At 33.2% G+C, this 21,556-nt stretch overlaps 2 protein-coding genes and 1 pseudogene across 4 annotated transcripts; all 3 read left to right on the top strand.

The window, feature by feature from the left end:
* Nucleotides 1-4,459: 4,459 nt before the first annotated feature.
* On the top strand, nt 4,460-6,778 carry LOC18590331 (uncharacterized). Of its 2 annotated transcripts, XM_007015779.3 has the most exons (5): nt 4,460-4,790; nt 4,923-5,120; nt 5,597-5,808; nt 5,896-6,157; nt 6,315-6,778. In XM_007015779.3, the coding sequence occupies exons 1-5, from the start codon at nt 4,788-4,790 to the stop codon at nt 6,648-6,650; spliced, it is 1,011 nt and encodes a 336-aa protein (XP_007015841.3). In that variant the 5' UTR covers nt 4,460-4,787; the 3' UTR covers nt 6,651-6,778. The 2 variants fall into 2 exon arrangements, with proteins under 2 accessions (XP_007015841.3, XP_088665579.1); XM_088809453.1 differs by lacking the exon at nt 4,460-4,790.
* Nucleotides 6,779-8,301: 1,523 nt separating this feature from the next.
* On the top strand, nt 8,302-11,671 carry DPBF2 (Basic-leucine zipper (bZIP) transcription factor family protein). Its single transcript, XM_018128502.2, has 5 exons — nt 8,302-8,441; nt 9,606-10,637; nt 10,837-10,908; nt 11,011-11,040; nt 11,260-11,671. The coding sequence occupies exons 2-5, from the start codon at nt 9,678-9,680 to the stop codon at nt 11,344-11,346; spliced, it is 1,149 nt and encodes a 382-aa protein (XP_017983991.2). The 5' UTR covers nt 8,302-8,441; nt 9,606-9,677; the 3' UTR covers nt 11,347-11,671.
* Nucleotides 11,672-13,652: 1,981 nt separating this feature from the next.
* Nucleotides 13,653-18,133, top strand: LOC18590329 (uncharacterized; annotated as a pseudogene). The gene is made up of 6 exons (XR_016028293.1): nt 13,653-13,787; nt 14,693-15,010; nt 15,664-15,892; nt 16,223-16,494; nt 17,287-17,454; nt 17,620-18,133. The product of XR_016028293.1 is annotated as an uncharacterized LOC18590329 (transcript).
* Nucleotides 18,134-21,556: the final 3,423 nt, after the last annotated feature.

Raw genomic sequence — 21,556 nt, 5'->3', positions numbered from 1 at the left:
CTGGATATTATTATTATTACATTAATCAATAAAATAAATAAATTAGATTTCTGGATAAGGTGCCAGCATGGGAAGCGATATTCCATCTCAAGCAAGCAATAGTGACTGACGTGACGCAGAAAGAAACGTGGCATAGCATGGCACACCCACTATTGAACACCACCCATTTACAGATTACGAAAATATCTCCACGAATTGCCCACATGCAATAAATATCGTTCTGTTCATTCATGCAGCCTCAACAACCTTCCCAGTTGTTCACATCTGCGTAGGTGATAACTGCAGATTTTGACCTTTGCCACTCTTTATCAAATGTTGATATATAAATACAAAAGAATACTTCTTACCTTATCTTGTTCATGAAAATAATTTTATCTTCCCCATCAGTCACGGGTACTGCTGAGATAATTAACTATTGGAGTTCATATTTGTAAACTGTCCAGTTCCAGCTTAATCGGTTTGAGAAACACGTGGAATCGATCCAGTTTGAACCTATTAAAATACAATTATTGACATTTGATTTAAAAAATCCAGATTTTGACATGTTAATATCATTGATTTAGAAATAATTACCTTGTTAATCAATAGAAAATAAAATTCAACAATGGAGGGAAAGCTCTTCTTTCCCCAAATCATCACCATTCACTTTGGATAGAAAAACTGGTAGGGTTGGTAACATGCTTATTAAATTGGACCTGGATAAAGCTTGTAATAGATTGGAATGGAATTTCATTGGGAGACTTCAATGTTTTACAACATTGATCTCTCTTAGAATTATGCCTCGCATTGGTATTTTTTTTTTTTTTGAGTAAAATACTTTAACATTTTTAAGTTTTAATCTAAATTTTAAGTAAATTCATTAATTTTTAAAATAAATATTCTATCCAAAAAATATAAACACAAGATTATGAAAAAATTAAAATATATATTTTTTGTATTAATTTAAAAAATTATTCTTATATTTAAAAAAAATAAAACAATGAGAGAGCACTGCTCGATGCTCCCCAACAAAAGATAGCACCGGTCCCCCAAGGAAAGGGGAGCATCGGTGGTGCTCCCTCTCTAGGGGAGCATTAGATCTAGTGCTTCTTTTTGAGAGGAACACTTTGGAAGCCCCATGTGGTGCTCTCTATTTTTTTTTTTTTTTAAATATAATAATAGTAATTTTAAATTAATAAAAAATATATAATAATAATTTTTAAAATTAATAAAAAGTAAAATTATTATTTCAATATTATCATATCATCAAACTAACAAAAATATTAATTATAGACTAACAGTTAAACTTATGTGTCTAACGCATAATATTTTTTAAAGTAGAGAGTTTATTTTAAAATTTAATAGATTTATTTAAATTTAAAATTTCAATTAAAATTTAAAATTTAGATATAGGTATTTTTTTTTCAAAAAAAAAAGCAAAGCATGTTTAGAGAGAAGACTTACCCCAAGGCTCCACTGATTACAAGCGAAAGTGTTCAAACTGGAAAATCATTCCCTATGAATTTATACAATTTCCCTAATATCATCACATTCATAATCTACAGAAGTCCAAAGTACGATCAGCATATTCACAGTTCCAAAAGTTCCTGTTAGTCCTACGTCACAAAATCATAACAGCACATATCCAGTACTTGTATTTGTCATGTTAAGCTTTCCATCCTGCGAATGGTAATAAAACTGAATCCATCAAGGGGCATCAGACTAGGAGATCCCCTTCCCATTATATTTCCTTTTTGTATGGACAATAGTTGCCTCTCAAAATCAATCCTGAAGGTTGGGATTCTTTTAAGATTTTAATGAGCGGTTCTGATTTAATTCTGGACAATTGCATTGTTATTAATTCCGTGGATGAATTTTGTTCTTTCTCTGCTCAAATCATTCACCAATCACCATCACAAGTCCAAGATTCTGTTTTCAAAAAACATTGATTTTCTCATCTTAAAAAAAAAAAAAAAGATATTTTTCAATGAAATTTTTATCAAAAAACCTTCAAAAAAAGGTTTTATTGATAAAAATATTTATTGAAAATACTTTAGTCCTTAAAAATTTTTCATGGAAAATTAAATATTTTGTCAGAAATGCTTAAAAATTATGAAAAAAATAAAAATAAAATAATCATTTAACTTAGGCCCAACCTTTCATCTAAAAAGACTCAAATTTTATAAAAAATATATTCAATTTCTATCCAAAGAAACTCAATTTTGATCGAAAAAGGCTTCTACAATATGCATGTGTGCGTAAGTGTTTTGTTCGTCGTGAAAAAATTACTAAATATAATGTTATCCAATTACTGAACTATCTTTTTCATTAAAATTAATATAAAATGATATTACACTACTTGGTTCTTTATTTGTTTAGAGAATTTAATTTTTTTTACAAGAAAAAAAAATTTGCAAAATATTATCCAAAAAAAAACTGTACAGAAAAGCTTGACCAGTGATTGATATGTAGAGTTTGTTTGACTCACCGATAGATTTATGGAATAAAAAGAAACATGTGCATATTGTACTTGGACTTGGATAAGCCTGCCTATCTAATATGTGTGAGACGAGGACTCAATGTTTACTGTAATCTAGCTCAGTCCAGCTGAAATTCGGCCTTGTGCTCTACTCCAAACTTAGCCTACTACAATTCCAAGCCCAGACCTGCAATGGAGTGGTCCATTCTCTGGGCCTGCAAAAGCTTTAAAGGCATTCTTTCTGCCTGCAAAAGACGGATCAATTTAAAGTAAAACTTGTTATAAATTATAGTAATTAAATGTTTTTTTTTTGCCTTTTAAAGTTTCATCTCACAAAGGGCAAGTCAATTAGAAAAAATTTTCACACAAAAATTGAACAATTTTCTGTTGGTACAACAAAAAAGGGTTGTTTATTTTTTGGGGTTTTTTTTTAAATAGGTTAAGAGGACTTGAGCAACCATGTTGTATAGGAGAAGAATGGTGTCCCAAGTTAAAAGCAACCAAAACAATAGAAAAATGGTGGTGTTGCAATGGTTTGTAAGAGCAGCCAGCACAGTCCTGCAAGGAACTACAAGAATATTCTTGGGCATGGTATAAACTCATAGATCATGATGTCATGGTAGGAACCCTGGAAAATCATATGCCTAATAATTGTATTTGTACATGACATAAGAGCAGAGAGCATGCCAATGAACCCATTTCCACCAAATCCCTTTTTACTTTATTTTTTGCCACTTTGATTTTCATTTTTTCTTCGGTTTTTTAGGCAATCTATGGAATTATCATTGGCATCTTAGTTGATGTTAAAAAAAACTAGATATCTCATGGTTATTCAATTTGTTTGTGTAGTAAATTTGCATGAATGAGGTTGAACAGTCATGACATACACCATGATTGTCCTTAAACTTGGGAAATGATGAATATTCTTGAATTGTTTTCCTCCTCCTTCCATGCCTATGATAAATTCTGGGTATCAAACCCCTAAATAGGTATGGTTTCTTCCAAACATGGAAGGAGGCTCAAATACGTGGTCATAAGCCTTCACCTCACCACATTTCCTTGTAATTTCCTTCCCTTTTAAAAGATGGGGAGCCACAGAAAAAACACTTGAGTACCCATTTTAACTGACAGGATAGTTGCCCCAAACTGGCCCCTCCTAGCATTTGAAAAGCATGTAACATCACTTCTTTGAGAGAGTAAAATATTTTTTTTTTTCAGTTTTAACAGAAAGTATATGAAAATTTATTAATTTTTAAAATTAATATTTCATCTCAAAAGCATAAATACTTTTAACAGAAATTATAAAAAAAATTAAAATATTTTTTTATTTTTATTAATTTAAAAATTATAATTATATTTTAAAAAATAAAGATGCTTCCTAAGAAAAGAGAGCATGGACCGGTGCTCCCAAGGGAGGAGAGCACCGATCGATGCTCCCCGAAGGAGGGAAGAACCATATCCATGCTCTCCAAACATAGAGTTTTTGTTTAATCAATAAAAATAATAAAATTATAAAAATTAATTAAAAATAAAATTATCTTTTTATTTTTACTATTTTAATAAGATGACGAAAATATTAATAGTTGATTAACGGTTATATTTATGTGTTTAATAAAAAATATTTTTTAAAAATAAAATATCTATTTTAAAAATTGATGAATTTTCATATAATTTTGATTAAAATTTAAAAAATATTTTACCTTATTTTACCATTGGGGTTATATTTCATTAGCTGTACTTGAGAGTTGGGAATTACCTGTACTTTGCAAACAATATTCAAATCACGTTGCTCCTAAGCGACATGAAAGTTACTGCAAATCATAGGGCTGGTATTCATCTTTCATTTTGAATTTTTGAGTTGAATAGAGCAGGTCAATCACAACCCTTGGGGCCCACAGAGAGGAAAGCACAAAACCACTAGATCCTCAAGGAATCATTATATTCTCTCTGGGAAATTCTTCCGTTTAAACTTTAAACTTTAAACTATATATCAATGATTGATAATTAGACTCATACTTTACTCTCCAACTTTGCTTTCTGGTTTGAAGAATATTCCTAGTAAGCTATAGCAGACCACCACTTGACAAGGATGCTGCACTGACTGTGCCAAAAGTAACTCATGAGAAAGTGGCAGCTGCTTAAAGGGAAAAGCAAGCAACGAATGCAGGTTTTCTAAACTGCTGTTCTGTCTGTTAACTAATTCCTTGATAGAAAGGCAGCTGCAAGCATCTGCAAGTCAAAGGAGAAAGAGAAGGCAAGGAAATCAAACATCATTGATCTGGGGAGTCACCTGAATCTCAAATACAACATTTCTTTTAGTGGAATTTGAATGGTGAGTAACCTGAATCTTTCCTTTATGGTATATTGCTGAGATGATTTAATTGAAGTATAGTTGCTAGGTATACTTTTTTCTTCAAAAAAAGTGGTGATATTGCTGATTGATTTTCTGGGAATAATTTCTCAGGCCACACGACTTCCTGCTCCACAGGAAACTGATGGTTCACTAGAGGATCCTCCAGTTAAGTCACCAAGAGTCAAACTCAGTGATGGAAGACATCTAGCTTACAGAGAGAGAGGTGTGCCCAAGGCCAAATCAAACTGCAAGATCATTATTGTTCATGGCTTTGGAAGCTCCAAAGAAATGAATTTTCAAGTTTCCCAAGTACAAAACATTTAACTCTCTTCTCAAATTTACAGTGCTTTGGATATTAAGATAATTAGGCTTTAGAATATAGGAAATAGATGGGATATGAAACAGAAAAAGGGTATTGGTAAAACTTCTAGAGTTTATTAGTTGGGCAGAAACTAGTCTTTGAATTCATAGGAATTGCCAGGAAAACATATTAGGAACCCATATGGCATGATTTGGAGTTTTTTTTTTTTTAACAGCAATATTCAGAAGAATTTATTGAGTGTTTTATATGACTAATAAAAGTGCATGTATTTTTCACAACAATAGTTGTTATGTCATCTTTTCTTGAAAATTTCTTTAGATTGTTTAAAAATCACCCTTACTAAAAATTCTATTGTTTAACAAGGAGAATCCTGTTACACCTTCCAGTCAAGGAAGAAAGAACGTGTAGGCCTAAATCTGTGAACGTTAAATGAAGTTAACATCAAAGTTGGTTAAGTTTCCAGGAACTAACAGAAAAGTTGGGGATATATTTTCTGCTATATGATCGGGCTGGCTATGGAGAAAGTGACCCTAATCCAAGGCGCTCAGTTAAAAGTGAAGCATTTGACATTCAAGAACTTGCCGATCAATTACAGATAGGACCCAGGTTTTATGTGATTGGAGTCTCAATGGGATCATACCCCATCTGGAGTTGCCTCAAATATATACCACAAAGGCAAACCACTCAAATGTTCTGATGCAAAGTTTTGCTGCTTCACTCCTGTCATTATATATTTTACTTACCTCAAAACCATTTGTGCAGGCTAGCAGGTGTGGCTATGGTAGTCCCAGTCATTAATTATCGATGGGCCTCCTTTCCTGACAGTCTGACAAGAGAGGATTATAGGAGAGCACTTGTCAGGTTGTTATATTGGATAGCAAAATATGCCCCTACGCTGTTACACTGGTGGGTTACTCATAAATGGTTCCCTTCACCTTCTATCATGGAAAAAGAGCCTGTATTCTTCAATAAAAGAGATATAGAAGCACTGAAGAAAACAGAAGGATTCCCCATGCTCACCAAGGTAAAGATAACATTGTGTTTGCACAAACAAGGGACAAAGAAAAGGCTTCTTACTGAACACAAAATTTGAAAACAATTCTTCTACATCAACATAAATCTATACTTGCACAATAACAGTCAAATGATAATCATGTTGACAATTATGTTTGTGTCAACAGGAAAGATTACGAGAACGATGTGTTTTTAATACTCTCAGGAATGACTTTCTGGTCTGTTATGGTGATTGGGACTTCGATCCAATGGATCTAAGTAACCCATTCCCTCCGAATGAAACCTCTGTTCATATCTGGCAAGGTTATGAAGACAAGATTGTTCCATTTGAACTTCAACGATGCATTTCAAGAAAGCTGCCCTGGATTCAATATCATGAAGTTCCTGATGGTGGACACTTGCTTGTGCATTACAATGGTTTATGTGAGGCCATACTTCGAGCACTGTTGCTTGGAGAGGAGCATCACCCTTATAGACCAAATGCAGATAAAATTGTACCCTAAATTATTCATGGTTTCTTTCATTCTTTAAATGTTTATTGTGTAAATGCGTTTTGGTTTTAGAATGATAAGCCTGTGTTACATCAGATTCATTATTCGTTATTCAATGAATGAGAATTCTTCTTTCTGCTTAGTTCTCATTTTTTGTCATCTCTACATCTCATTTTATAGCGTTACACTACAAAAGCTTGTTACAAGTAATGTATACATGAAGTAAGATCCCCAAAACGTTTAAATTGTCTAAGGGAGTTGCAATCCACATAAAGAAGAGCTGCAATCTTACATAACTGAAATTTGACAAATTACCACGGATGCAGGGCTTGACAGAAGCAAGACAATCGGGGAACAGTTTGCTGGGCATTCTGAAGTAGAACGCAAAACTGACTTGCAACTTCAACTTGTGTCAAGAGATAGAAACTGAAGAATAGAGTAACTCCAGAGAGAGCCAGTCAATCAGAAAAGTAATCCAAGTAGCTTTCAGAATATAGTAGAATAGAACTTCCTCAGCAGCATGGCTTGGATTGAAGGAATACTATTCAAGCAATCACAACAATGCAACAAGATACAAATACAATCCACTTTCTCAAATTGTAAAATGGAAAATCTTTTACATGACTTTATGTAGAACTGAAATGATTGTGATACCAAATACAGGAAAGCCATCAGTAATGCAGGGAAGACGTTTAAAGAAAGCCTAAACAAAAGGGCAGAGAAGCATAGCTGATGCAAACCAAAACGCATCCTCAGAGAAACTTATTTGTGTCATTCACTGAAGCAGATGTTTCCAGTTCCATTGGTCTGAAATTCAACAAGATGAAAATCGTCAAAGGGGAAAACAATCCGAAGAAAATTTTGATAAAAAATACATATGTCATCCTTGCGTTTGATGTGTAAGGCTAATTAGGCAACCAGCTACGCACCTTGTTAAGCATTCAATGCATTTATTTAACCAGGTCAGAAAGTTCAAGTTGGCATTTTGACATTTCTTAATGATCACCCCCAAAGACCATGAAAGACGAAAGTATGCTATGAATGTGCTGATTGTGACCTAACAGAAGCACCTGGTACCACATTATGAATAGAATTCATACTTGCACATGCACATCTATAGACACACATACAAAACCAAAGGTGGAAATAATCCAAACTCATGCTACAGCTGCAACATGACCATAATTTTAGCTAGACATATGTAGCATTTCACCACATGAAAATTGATTAATTGTTTCGAATCGACCAATAATTATGGAACATATATAGGACATACTGCTGCTTGTCTTAACATTCTACCCATCGGTTTGAAGGACATCCCAAATCTCGGACTTGTCCTTAAATTGTTTGAAAGAGATGGAAGACAAGATTATAAATGTGTTCCAAGTTCAAACTAGTAATTTTAAGGTAAGAGAGGGCCCAAATGGAATTCCTTGTGCTAATTAACCCTGACTATCATTTCCAACTGTTACCAAGTATAGTATTTTATTCAAATCAAAGGGTGATGGGGAGGCATCTGAGAATTTGACTCCTTATAAGGGAATTTTGGCAGAAACCAAGAGGCATGTGGCGCAAACGTGTCAAAAACTGTGCCCAAAGTGGGGACCACACCCATTGCATGTATTAAGGTGGCCATGGCAGTTACAGTTCCCTCACCTTCTCACCCCACTCAAAACCAAAAGCAAAGAGACCCCTTCCTCCCCTCCACTCCACAGATTCCCTCCTTTTGGGTTCTTTTCAACACATGAAAAAAGAGAACTTGGTTTTCTTTTCCCAAAACTTCTCCCAGCACATCACATTCAGGTAGGTGTTTACATTTCTTTTCCCATTTCTCGATATGGTTTCTCTTCTTCATCATGCCTTACTTGTTCATATCTTTGATAGTTTCTCTTGTTGGATTTCTTTTCTTTTTCTTCTTGGATATCTAGTTGATCTATACACTTGCATGTCGGTGTTTCGTTTTCCCAACGGCACCAAGCTTAAACTGATGCTCTCATTCTTTCCCGGATTTCTACTTCTAAACATTTGTTATTTATGTATCCAAATGCATTGATGAGTTCAAAATTTTGACATGCTCTACATTCTTTCCTTGAGATTGATTTTATATTTAGAAATTTTTTTATAATATAATTTGTACTCAGCTATGGGAAAGTAAAATCTCTGAATTCAAGCACATGCAATGGCCAAAGATTATTCAGAAAACTAGAAAAGGAGAAACCAACAATATAGATATATGAAATCCTTAGGTAATATTTAGGTGCCACAAGCCCAGCATGGAGATAGACAAAAACTCATCATTTCATGTCGATTTGGACCCTGTTTAGAGCTTCACATCAATATGTTAGATTTTATTTATTTATCTTATTTTAGAGACGAGAGATTTCAACCCACGTCTTCAACAAGTACTTATTATTGAGTTAAATGCTCGGTGAATTATATTTTTATTAAAATACGGTAATTAATTACTGCTAAACTATGCCTTGTCTAATGCAAAGAAAAGGCTTAAATGCAATCAAATTTTGGTAATATAAAGGAAAAGGGAAAATGGAAACAGAGCCACTAGAGAGAGAAGAGTATCATTATCTAAATGGATGGTTGAATTGAAGAATATTTAAGGACTTAGGCCTAATGTTTTGCCCTAGCCCATATGGTTTAAATTTTAAAGGCTATCCTTGGGGCCCTTGGGGCATGTTAGCGGTATGCATGCATTGTAAAAGGCCAATTCATTTTGTCTTTTGACAAAGAAAATAACTCCTGGAAATATACACATCAAAACAATAATCTGAAGCTACGTTCAAACATTATTTAATAAAAGGATAAATTTAATGTTTCTTTACTTGTCTTCAGGTTAATTACCTGCTTTTCAAGTGTGTCAACTATTTTAATCTAGATGACAAATTAACTTCTACCATAAACTGTATGATTTTTTTGTGTGTTGAAACTTATGTTTGAGCGTTTTTGTCATAGCATAATCATAAAGCATAGTACCTGTGCCATCTTATTCAACACAAGAGGGCAGTCTCCAGTTTGCGGTAAATAATGGCACTTTCTGAATCAGAAAGTGTAGCCTATGGCGGAATCAAAACAGGATCACTGGTACAAGCACCACAATCACCGCATGAGGAAGCAACACCGGATCAATCCATTTCTTCCTTAAACAAACAGAATTCCATTTTCTCACTTACTCTTGATGAAATTCAACTTAAGAGTGGGAAGACTTTTGGGTCCATGAACATGGATGAATTCCTTGCCAACTTGTGGAATGTCGAGGAAAACCAAGTTCCATCACAACTCAACCAAAATGAACCTATCAATGACAAAGGAATGGGCAGCCAGCCAACTCTAGCACGACAAGGCTCTTTTTCCATCCCTACCCCACTTTGCAAGAAAACAGTGGATGAGGTATGGTTTGAGATACAGAAAGAGCTACCACAGCAGCGAAAAGCTAACAACATTACTGATCATGAACCTCCTCAGCGGCAACAAACATTTGGAGAGATGACTTTGGAGGATTTTCTCATCAAAGCAGGAGTTGTTCAAGAACCATCGGGATCTTCCCAACAAAAGAAGGTGACCCCTATCATCCAGACCAATGGCACAAATTTGGATGCAAACTATGGAATGGGGCATGTGATAGGATCTTCTCAACAAAAAATGGTGACACCAATTCAAAACAACAATGCAAGCTTGGACGCAAACTTCGGAATGGGACATGTGATGGGGCTATTCCCAGGTCACCAAATTGTCGCCAACAACTTGGCAACAGCAGGCAATGGTTACGCAGCAGCATATCCTATTTTCACAGAGTCTAAAATTATTATGGGGGAATCTTCAAATGGCGCCAAAAATGGGAGCGGTACTAATAGTTTGTTAGAGCCTGCTGTGCTACATAAAAAGAAGAGGATCATAGATGGTCCACCAGAGGTGGTAGTGGAAAGGAGACAGCGCCGCATGATTAAGAATCGAGAGTCAGCAGCAAGATCTCGAGCAAGGAAACAGGTTCATACTTATTTCACATGCAGATATAAATTTTTTTTTCTTTTGAGAGCTCTTGCTAGCCATTCGTGTACTAAATATTTTTGGTTGCCCATGAATTTCTTTGCAAACAGCATTTAAAGTGCACTGTGGAGATAAAATACCTTCAACTGTTACATTTTGGACTCTCATCATGCACATTATTGACCGCCTTCAATTGCAGGCATATACAGTGGAGTTGGAATTAGAGTTGAATCAGCTCAAACAGGAGAATGCAAAGCTAAAGCAGCTTGTGGTAAACGGATACTTTTTTTTTCTTGTAAAAATTGAAATTAATTGGTTCTTTATATAAAAATATGCTAAATAAACACTGCTTCTTGATTTTAATTTTGAGCAGGAGGAAAACGAGCAAAGGCGAAAGCAAGAGGTAACTCTCAACTTTGATGAAGATCCAAAAGAAATGGTCTAAATATATATGTTTGCTGAGTTCTTGCTTCCCTGCTTTTGGCATCCAAACTTAAAAAAGATACAAATGTTCATCACTCTATTTTTTGAGAAACAACACACAATTCTATGTTGCTTTTGTTCCTTGCATCATCGTTCCTATGTCAGTATAATGTTTTCTTCAATCATGAACACATAACAGGTTCTTAAGAGAAAGCAATCAACACATACACAAAGGAAGGTTGATAGGATGAGGACATTAAGGAGGACAGTGAGCTTGGGATGGTGAACTGGTAAAAGAGAACCACAGTGCTCAGCTTCATTAGGCAGTTTGTCTTATGTATGTCTAAATAAGAGTGTCTCCAAATCTATTACAATATTAGTGTCTCTCTCTTTTATGTTTTTTCTTGAAGGGAGTATGTGAATAAGTTTTAAGAGTGTGTAGCATGTACTTATGTTAAACTCTTGTCCAAAGATAACAAGCACTTATCTAAATAGTGCTTTTCATGGCAGTGATCGTTACTGTGAACAACCCCAGTTCCTGTGGGACACAGATGTTTGTCATTATGAACTTAAAATTAGAATAGCTTTGGCACCTTTCCTTTCTCTTTGCATTTTGGGCAATGTTTTGTGCTTCTGGCTTTTGTGACTATCTACTATCTTTGGACAAGTAATTTTAAAGATTAAGCTAAAAACAGCTCAGAATAATTCATGTATTTTTCAGTATTTCCTCCAACTTAACCTACTTCCTCATTACAGAATTCAAGATACATAGATATTTTGTACACATAAAGTACTCAATAACGATTTTTTAAATTATAACTAAATGCCTTAAAATTTTAGAAAAATTCTAATAAGTATGGATTCCTTTATTGTATTTAATCATATTTTTATATTTTTATTTTAAGTGAAATAAATTTTTATAAATAATAAATAATAACGTGACATTGATGACATTTTTTACTTTTCAGATTAATACTACATGCACATAAATATGACATGATGATATTTTAATTAATAATAATTAATCAATTGAAAGAAAAGTATAAAAGTTTGATCAAACAAAATTGAAAAATACTAGTTTATTTGAATTTTCTTAATAATTTAGAAATTTTTTAAAGTTTTATGTCTTGCAATTACAATAATCATTTTTTAAAAATTGATATGAAAATATAAGAATAATTCAATTAATTTGAAATTAAAAGTTCTTTGTTAAATTAGAAAAACTAAATACCCAAATTAACCCTTGAACTATATAAAAAAAATCAATTAAGTCCTTATCTTTTTATTGTATTTAAATAAATTTTAAAATTTTTATTTTAAATCAAATAAGCTCGTTTCACTAACTATAGATTAACTTTTGTTAGTCAACTATACAATTGAAAATTTTTGCCACGTGCCAGATGACATGAATTAAAACTTACTAACTAGGAATTGGATTTTCCCTTTTTACTTAATCACATGTTCAAAAATAATTAGATTAGGGATTTAAAAAAATTTAATTGCTTCAAACTAAGTCCTGGTCACGATTGTCCTTAGCATGGAAAAGGTTTTTAACAGAAAAAGCAATTGAGTTTAACAAAAAACCCAAACGTCATGGGTTAGGGAGATGATTGAGAAGACCTTTTGTAGCAAATCTTTCTCATGATCATAACACCTTCAAGATGAATATCTGCTTCAGGCTTGAGAGACTCATCTTTAATTTGTATCTATTTCTCATCATAATGAATTTAAAAAAGGAGGTTAAATTTTATCTTTACAACCTTATGTTGGAGATTACAAATAGTGCTTCGTTCAATGTCGAGAGATTCAGTTTTGATTTCAAAAGAATGTTTCTTTTCAATATATGGGATATGCTGATCATCAATACGAGGTTTCAAATTCTTATTCTCACCATTGCATGAACAAGTTTTCAACTGTGAAGCAACATTATGATAAGAGGACGAATTTATAAAAAAGAGAAGAGCTTTTTTTAAAGGTTGATCTTTTTGCTCTAAATCTCTACCCATTATTTATTGAGATAGGAGATAATTACGAGTTTTGGAAGAAGAGTTTTGACAAATTATTTATTGAGGTAGTATGAAGAAAGGTGTAACAAATTTGAAAGAAGTAAAAGAACAATTTCACTTTGAGAAGGATTGTTGTTTTTCTTTATTATGGAAATTAATATAAGTTTACATAAATAAAATAAAATGACATATTAACATGCTAAGCGCAGATGACATATAATAAAATTGTCAAATTTACCATTGAGTAACGAAAGTTAATTCATAATTTATAAAAAGAGTTTATTCGGCTCGTTTGCAGATTTATTTGAATATAATAAAAAGATATGAACTTAATTAAATTTTTGAACATAGTTAAAGAATTTATTTGAGTATTTAATTAAATAAAAATTAATTTACAGAAGTAATTAAACTTAAATAGCAGTTTTTAAGAGAAAAAAATAGAAAGGTGTCAATTGAAAAAAAAAATGTAATTACTCTAAATATACCTGCATAAGCATAACGTCAACACGTGCACGCGGTAAGGCAACATTAAAAAATTGATAAAAGAAAATAAAAGTGACGACGTATTAAGTCTACGGCTAAAGGAATTTTGTTTTGTTTTATTTTATTTTATATACGCATTACATTATAATCGCTCCCGCTTTTCTTTTTTTTTTTTTTTGATCTCTCCAAAAAAGAAATTTGCTGATTTTGATCTGCTCTTTACTTGGTTGATTCTCAGGTAATTGAATCTTTAAACTCTCTAAGCTGATTTTCCTTTTCCTTAATTTCACTTGAATTTCAACCTTTATTTCTCTGATTTCTCTCGTTCTCGCGTTAGGGTTTTTACTATTTATCTATCTTCTTAAATTTTCAAAATTTTCTTTTTAAAAATCTTTCTTTGCCTGGTTGAGGAGGTAATGAAGGAAGATAAACGTTTGTCAATTTTCATTTTGAATTTCTCTCTTATTTTTAATTGGTGGTTCAAAGGTAATTATTGAGCTTTCAGCTGCATTTTTTTTGGTTTCCTATTTATGAATTTAAATGGATATTATTTTTCATGAATCCTTTGGGGGATTTTTTAGTGGGTTTTTGATGATCATTGTTTTCGTTTCCGTGGATTTAATTGAATTTAATTGGGGATTTTGATTTGTGACTTAAAATCAACAAAGTTTATTGCTTTAGTCTTCGAAAAACTAGCAAAAAGGAAAAGAAGAAGAAGAAGAAGAAGAAGAAAATAGTTATGGTTTAACATTGCATGAGAGAAAATGCAGGTTTGTAAATATGTCTAGTTAAGTTCAGATATATGTCCGAAGAATAGTTGATACAATTTGCTAACACTCTCTGTGGTTTTTACTTTTGTTTTTTAAGATAGTTGCTAAAAGCAAAAGCAAATGGTAAAATGCAAAATTATAATTGGTTTAAAAATAAAGGTCTAAAATGGTACACTCCTTTAACGTAGTTGTTCTTGATGAAAGTAAAACTGTGCAATTTGTTTTCCAAAAAATTATGCTTTTAATTTTTAAGCTTTCAAATCCTAATGCAAAAGGCAAGAACTGAACAATATGTAAGGTGTCAGTTTATTAGGAGGAAGAGAAGTGAGTTACTTGACTTTTGGGGTTAATGGTCTCTGGTTTATGTGTACAGATTTGGAAGTTCTAAGTGAGGAGATTGACGGAGAGAGAAAAAAATGTTAAGTGGGCATAATTTAAGCCGAGGGAATGCAGGATCGTCGTCGGATATGCCACCATTGCCTCAGTGTTTGCCTTTGGAGCCGATTACATTAGGCAATCAGAAATATACACGGTCTGGAGAATTAAGCCGGGTTCTGGGTGTTCCTTTTCGAAGTAGTACATCGGAGGATCACACTTTTGGAGTTGCACATCCTAAACCTTCCCCTCCAGTGGCAACGGAGGAGCTTAAGAACTTCAAAGAAAGTGTTCAAGATGCCTCTAGGAAGGCCAGGTATGTCTGTCTTCTTTATTGCAACCATTCCCTGCAGATAATGCTAAATTTGTGGAAAGGTTTATATTTAATGGATTATGGTATAGTTTATGAGTTAGTTTAGTGACTTTTCATTGTAATTGTTTGGTGACAAGGGAACCTTTAAAGTTAAGCCGGTGATGATAGGTACTTTCACTGGAAACATAATGGGCAAAAAACAGTCAACATGGTACATGATTAGTTACAATGCAAGCATTGCTCATGTATCATGGTGCGTATGCAATATATTCTCTCTGCATGCATGTAGATATCCTGTCTTCACACATGGGCTTGCCACTTGAGTAATGTAGGCGATTGTCATAGATAGAGGTTATATAGTTTGCCTGCAATTCAGAGGCTTTTTCTCACAGTTGTTCTTTTTTTTTTTTTTTTTTCTGTCTGCACATGTACATTGTGCATATTTTATCTTGATTTTGATGCCGATTGTCATATTTAGATGTTATATAGCTTGCCTGCAATTCAGAGGCTTTTTCTCACGGTTGTTCTTTTCTTTTCTTTTTTTTTCCCTGTCTGCACATGTGCATTGTGCATATTTGATCTTGATTTTGATGCCTGTTAGTCATAAGTCGCATGGACAGTGTTTGGTTATTGAATCTGCATTGTGTTTCTAACAGGGATAGAGTAAAAAAGTTGCGTGAGTCAATTTCTAAACTGGAAAGGTATAAAGAAGCCTTAGGCTCAAAGAAGCAACAACAAAGTGATATCTCAAGTGGGGTAAACATTGCAAAGATCGGGAGCCAGATTCATAGAAACCCTCATGACATAATGACCCAAAGGTTGGAGGATAGGCCAAAAGGGGTGGGGCTAAACAAACGTGTTCGCACGTCAGTTGCCAATTTACGGGTTTGTATTTCTCTATTATTGCTGGAATGTTTTAATGTTTCAACCTACTTAGTCTTCACATGCATTCCTGAAGACATTTTTTGTGAAATTCCAGGCAATGTTTAAAGACAAATCACTTGATCTTTGCTCAGCAGTGAACAAAGTTTTTTGTTAGGCATAATTGAGTTTGCCATTTTATGGCAAAAAAGATAAAGAAGTACAAAAGATAGGCCAGTTACTTGAAAACTAATAGTTTAATTACACACCTTCCTTTTTCTCTTTTTTATATTATGCTTCATTAATTCTATTTTCTTGTTTTCTCTTTTTCTTTTTTCTTTCTCATGAGACCAGGCTGATAATAGGACTGCTTTGAATCCAAGGCAGCAGGGAATAATAGAAAAGGATGGTGATGTGCTTTCAGCTGTTAATGGGGGTTCTGCTCAAATTGAAGAAAAGATCTGCAGATTGTCAGGTGAAGGTTGGGAAACAAAGATGAAAAGGAAACGGTCTGTTGCAGCTGTAGGAAATAGAGTTACTGCTGGTGACTGGGATCTAAAACGAGCTATGCAACAGAAGCTGAGTTCTGAATCAAAGTTGCGATCATGTGATACACAGGGTTTCAGGTGATTGTCTAAGGATTGAACTTGCTTCCTGGTTCTGATTAAAAGGAAAAGAATACTATCTAGTATGGCTGCATTGAGTATAATAGTTTTTGACTTGAACTGCGTATGAAAAATTTGGCTTAGGCTTGGGCTAGGAGTTTTATGTGATCCTGGATATATTGCTGATGAGGCTTGCCATGGTAAACAAAAATCCTTTTTTGATTGTCTGTGGGCATTTCATCATTGTTATCAATCAAACTGGCAGTTTAGTAGTAATTGAGGAAGAAACATTCTGTTCTACTATTTATTGCTGATAGATTTGATGATTGCAGTCATTATTCATAAGGTATGGAAGTTTGTAAATTTTGTTCTGTATGTAGAAAATTTATGCAGGTTCTTAAATTTGACTACTAATAAAATCGCAGTCAAGCATACAAATGTCCAGGCTTAAGAACTTTTATTGTATTCTGGATTGACAGACCTTAATGCTTGCATTGTTTTGTATTTCTAATCCTGCTTTGTTGTTTCTATTTTACCTGCTTTTAATTGTAATATAAATATAGATTATAACTGCTTCTTTGCTGGTATAACTTTCTTGAATGCTTGATAAGATATTATCATTTTCTGATGAAAATGAAGAAAGATTTTTTCGGCCTCTATCTTAAGGTCTTGTCACTGGATTGATTATTTTCTTCAAGTTTAGGCTTTAAGTTTATGAGTTATGCTGATCCACAAATTTTCAGCTGTTTGTCAAATCTGTTCTGTATTAATGTTCTCTTACTCTTATGTTAATGGGGTCTTTTGTGCATACAGATCAAAATCTTCCCCTGGAGTTAGTGGAATCAACAGGTCAGATGGTTCTTTGGAAGCTGCTGGTTCAGATGCCAGTACAGTGCTTAGGAACGAATTGGAGAGTACCTCTATTCCTCGGGATTGTGCAGCTATGCTGGAGCAGAGGGTTTTAACGAAAACAAATAATAAGTATGTGCCTTCATTTTATTTCTAGCAGTCTGTAGTGAAAATATGTGGGCAGAAAACTTACATAGTTAACGGCTATCAAATTTTACATTTAATTGCCGAGTATGATATTCATTTAATGTTTTCTTCTCACTGGTTATTGATTTCTGTAATGGCTCTGTTTGTTAGGGCAAGTCTCCAGGATGACAACCAATCAAGTGGGCAGACTACAATGCTAAAAGGAAAGGTTTCTAGGGCACCACGAAGTGGTTCCATCATGGTGTTAGACTCATCTTCGAAAGTTCACCTCTCATCTGGAGCTTTGCAGGGTTGGGAACAGCCAAATCTAAATAAGATACAAGCGTTAGGTGTTGGGAGCAATCAAAAACGGCCAATGTCTACAGGTTCCTCTTCGCATGCTATCACCCAGTGGGGTGGTCAGAGACCACATAAAAACTCACGTACGAGGAGAGCAAATTTAGTGCCCCCTGTCTCTAATGCTGAAGCTCAGATTTCATCTCAAGGCTTTGCAACACCTGATTTTGGTGCTAGGGCATCTGTTGGAACTGGTGGATCACTGCTTGGCAGCAGTATAGATAATGCTACTCTAAAAATTAAGAGGGAACCTGAGAATGTGTCTTCTCCATTTGGGTTATCAGAGAGTGAAGAATCAGGAGCTGGAGATAGCAAATCAAAAGAGAAAGGAATTGATTGTAGTGAGGTTACTCTGCCTGCATCGTAAAAGGCCGGGGCTTTCTTATTACCCATAAGGAAGAAACAAAATAACGTTTGGTACTTTACAATGTAATGTGATTTGATTGTAAGTAATGTGATTGTAGGAAAGATAACATTGCAGTGTTTGATATATAAATAATGTAATAATTAAAATGTAGAGAAGATAACATTGCAGTGTTTGTTTTATATTAATTTTTAAAACTATTTTTATATATTAAAATACAAGTTTAACATGTATTTTTTTATTGTTAATTTTTATATAATGTTATTTTTAAATATATTTTAATTAAATATATTTTTTATTTTTTATTATAAGTATATATTTTATTTTTATTTTTAATATAATTTTTTATATTGTATATTTTATTTTAAATTTTTTTTAAAAGATAATATTTTATTTTTATTTCTTAATACGTTTTATATATATACATTAACGTGATAACTTTCTTTCTTGTAATCAATAGCAAATTGGTAATAAAATATTCATAATTTGCAATCTCTAATTAATTTTTTTAAAAAAATTACAAATTTAAAATAACTTGTTATCAAGTTAAAACAAAATAACAAGCATAACATCACCAAAATCATATAATTGAAAATCATAAATGAAGTTCCCTGATTGATGCTTTAAACCAAAAGTCATAAAGTTCTAATAAACTAAAGTTGAAGTCACCTAAAAGATAGACATATCATTGTTAAAATATAAAAGAGTTCAAAGTTAATAACACTGTTAAAGTTTACCCTAAATTGATAACTAGTTCTTTGCAATAACAATGCCTATCATTTAGATAGAGCCACTAAGCAAAGTCTTCACATAAATTTTCTGCAACTCCTTTGACAATGAAAATAGATAATTTATCTTCCACATATCACTAAAGATGATATGTCTAGCCTTAACAATTTCTTCGAGAGTCAAACCTTCAACTCCTTGAACTATCTCAGCTACATGCTTTTTCAACCTCGCATCTTCAGCCATGAATTGAAAACAACTTGCTAATTTATCAATTCCTTCCCTTGCACCTTGACAGATTTCTCCAATTTTATCCACACTAGATTGGAATGCATGAACAATGTTGTCACCATTACTTTTTGTCTTAGTTTTTTTGCGACTCATCTCTCTGTCACCTTGCTCTATAGTCCTTCTTCTAGCAGCAGTGGATCCCTCACTATTGGTAGCTTGAGCAGGAGAAACATCATCATCAGCATTGTCATCTTCATTAACATTCAATGCACTGAAAGCTTCTGAAGCTACCTTTGTTGCTGCAAATGCAACTTCCTCAATTTCTATGTTCTCCATTGCATCAGTTGGTAACTCTGCTTCTTCCCTAGTTGCTCTATCCTTCCCAAATATAATGGCGAATTGATCAAAGTGAGGGAAAGGCTTGTTTCTAAGTCCTGCAACAGTTGGGTGACTCTATATATATAACCAAATACAAGGCATCAAAAAACCATGTAAAACCAAATATATGCCTAATTTTAGAATATAACAATGTTGTAAAATAAATTAGAATCATTACCTTAACCCAACCAATCCAAACATCATCATCACAAGTAACACATTTCTTGACATCATCCCAACCGAATCCAGAAGCGGAATGCGATATCATCTCAGCAATTTCCTTATATTGTGTCTTCAACAACCTCATTCTAGAGTTAATATGGGGGATAGCCCTTATGTTGCAATTTGGGATCCTTTCTTTCATTTATTACTCAAGTTGTTGCAAGTGACCAGGCTTGAATGTTCCATTATCTCTACCCCAACTTCCTTCATTCACAAGATCAATGCAGCAGTCAATTAAGACTCCATCTTCAGTAGGTGTCCACTGATGGGTGGATCTTTTGCTTGTCTTCCCTAATCCTTGAGATGATGCAACTTCCATCTATAAGTATAAAACATAATATAGAAACGACATAATAACAAATATATAGTATACAATAGTTAATTAAAAATTAAAGAAGAAACATAACTTATCTAATTAAGAACAAATACAAATATGTCTCAATCAACACAAATTTGAGTTATTACAAATAAAGCATACAACATTTGTTGAACCAAATAAAAAAATTAAGTTTCATTTCTAGAAGCTATCAAATCATTCCACATTTCTTGTGCCAAGTTATTTCTCCAAGTAGTCCATGCATTTGATGTCTCAATGTATTGGATCATATCTGCATTTTTCATCGCTTCTGATTCCACATACTCTTCATCCATTTCATCCTCAGGTGGATCATGTGTCATTTCTCTCCTAATGTAATTGTGTAACAATGCACAAGCAGAGATAATTCTACATTTTGTTTTCACTGGGTACCAAGACTTTTCTCTAAGTATTGTCCATTTCATCTTAAGGAATCCAAAACATCTCTTAATAACATTGCTAGCACAAAAGTGTTTGTAATTAAACAGTTCTTCTTTTGAACGAGGAGTACGATTTTGTCTCCATTCATTCAAATGATAACGCTGACATCTATATGGAGTTAAAAACCCCTTTCCATTTGTATACCCAGCATCACATAAGTAGAAAAAACCTATGATAAAAAATTTATTTTTAGTCCATTACTCTAAAATAGTTAATAATTGAGTGTATATTTTCCTCATACCTTTTGGGACTTTCAATCCATTTCTTCTAAATATTGCATCTCGAAGAACCCTAGAGTCTGAAGCAGAACCCTCCCATCCAAGTAAGATATATATGAATTGCATATCCTGTGAACATACCCCTAACACATTTGTAGCAGTTTCATTTTTCCTTATTCTATATGTAGGCTTATCAATTTTCAGGGCATTGACTTTAATGTAAGTTCCCTCTAAAGCATCTAAACAATTCTATTGTTTCCAATAGAATAATGACAAAAATTATCCTTTAGTTGCATTTTTAATAAATTCTTATACTCAAGTTATAAATGTTTAAGAAATTTTAGTTTACCTTAAACCATTTCCATCTGAAGTAAGTTGAATTCTCGGGTACAGGCTCTGGCTTCTTTAGCAGTATTGATTGCAATCTTAAAACAGAATTCAAAACTAAACCAAAATGCTTACTCATTGTCTCACCACTTTTAACAAATTCTCTCTTTATGATCCTATTCTTTGCATAATGAGATATGATGTACAAAAAGATAGCCTCCATTTCCTCAACATTCATGTTTTTTGTTGGTGTAAGCCTACCAATGCATTGAAGTATATTATTATATAGTTTATAAAATGCAGGTCTATCCATTCTAATATTTTCAATGCATGTTAAATCAGAATCAAACACTATTCTCCTAAAATTCAATTGCCTAATAATATGTCTCCTATAAGTATTAGTTTTGGATCTTTTACGCTTTCTAATATACATTAAAATATGATAACATCCTTGAACCAAAGTATTAGCTAAAAATATCATGTTAGAAT

The sequence above is a fragment of the Theobroma cacao genome, chromosome 9 (assembly GCF_053813885.1).
Source record: "Theobroma cacao isolate CCN51 chromosome 9, ASM5381388v1, whole genome shotgun sequence".
NCBI classification, from domain to species: Eukaryota; Viridiplantae; Streptophyta; class Magnoliopsida; order Malvales; family Malvaceae; genus Theobroma; species Theobroma cacao.
The sequence above is the reverse complement of the archived record's forward strand: the minus strand, read 5'-3'. Positions and strand labels throughout refer to the sequence as shown.

Excerpts from the sequence above, each read along its gene's own strand:
- DPBF2 (XM_018128502.2), top strand. The coding sequence starts at position 9,678 with ATGGCACTTTCTGAATCAGAAAGTGTAGCCTATGGCGGAATCAAAACA. Across the intron at positions 10,909-11,010 it reads CAAAGCTAAAGCAGCTTGTG|GAGGAAAACGAGCAAAGGCG; the intron begins GTAAACGGATAC and ends AATTTTGAGCAG. Across the intron at positions 11,041-11,259 it reads AGCAAAGGCGAAAGCAAGAG|GTTCTTAAGAGAAAGCAATC; the intron begins GTAACTCTCAAC and ends AACACATAACAG.
- LOC18590331 (XM_007015779.3), top strand. Across the intron at positions 5,121-5,596 it reads TGAATTTTCAAGTTTCCCAA|GAACTAACAGAAAAGTTGGG; the intron begins GTACAAAACATT and ends TTAAGTTTCCAG. Across the intron at positions 5,809-5,895 it reads CTCAAATATATACCACAAAG|GCTAGCAGGTGTGGCTATGG; the intron begins GCAAACCACTCA and ends CCATTTGTGCAG.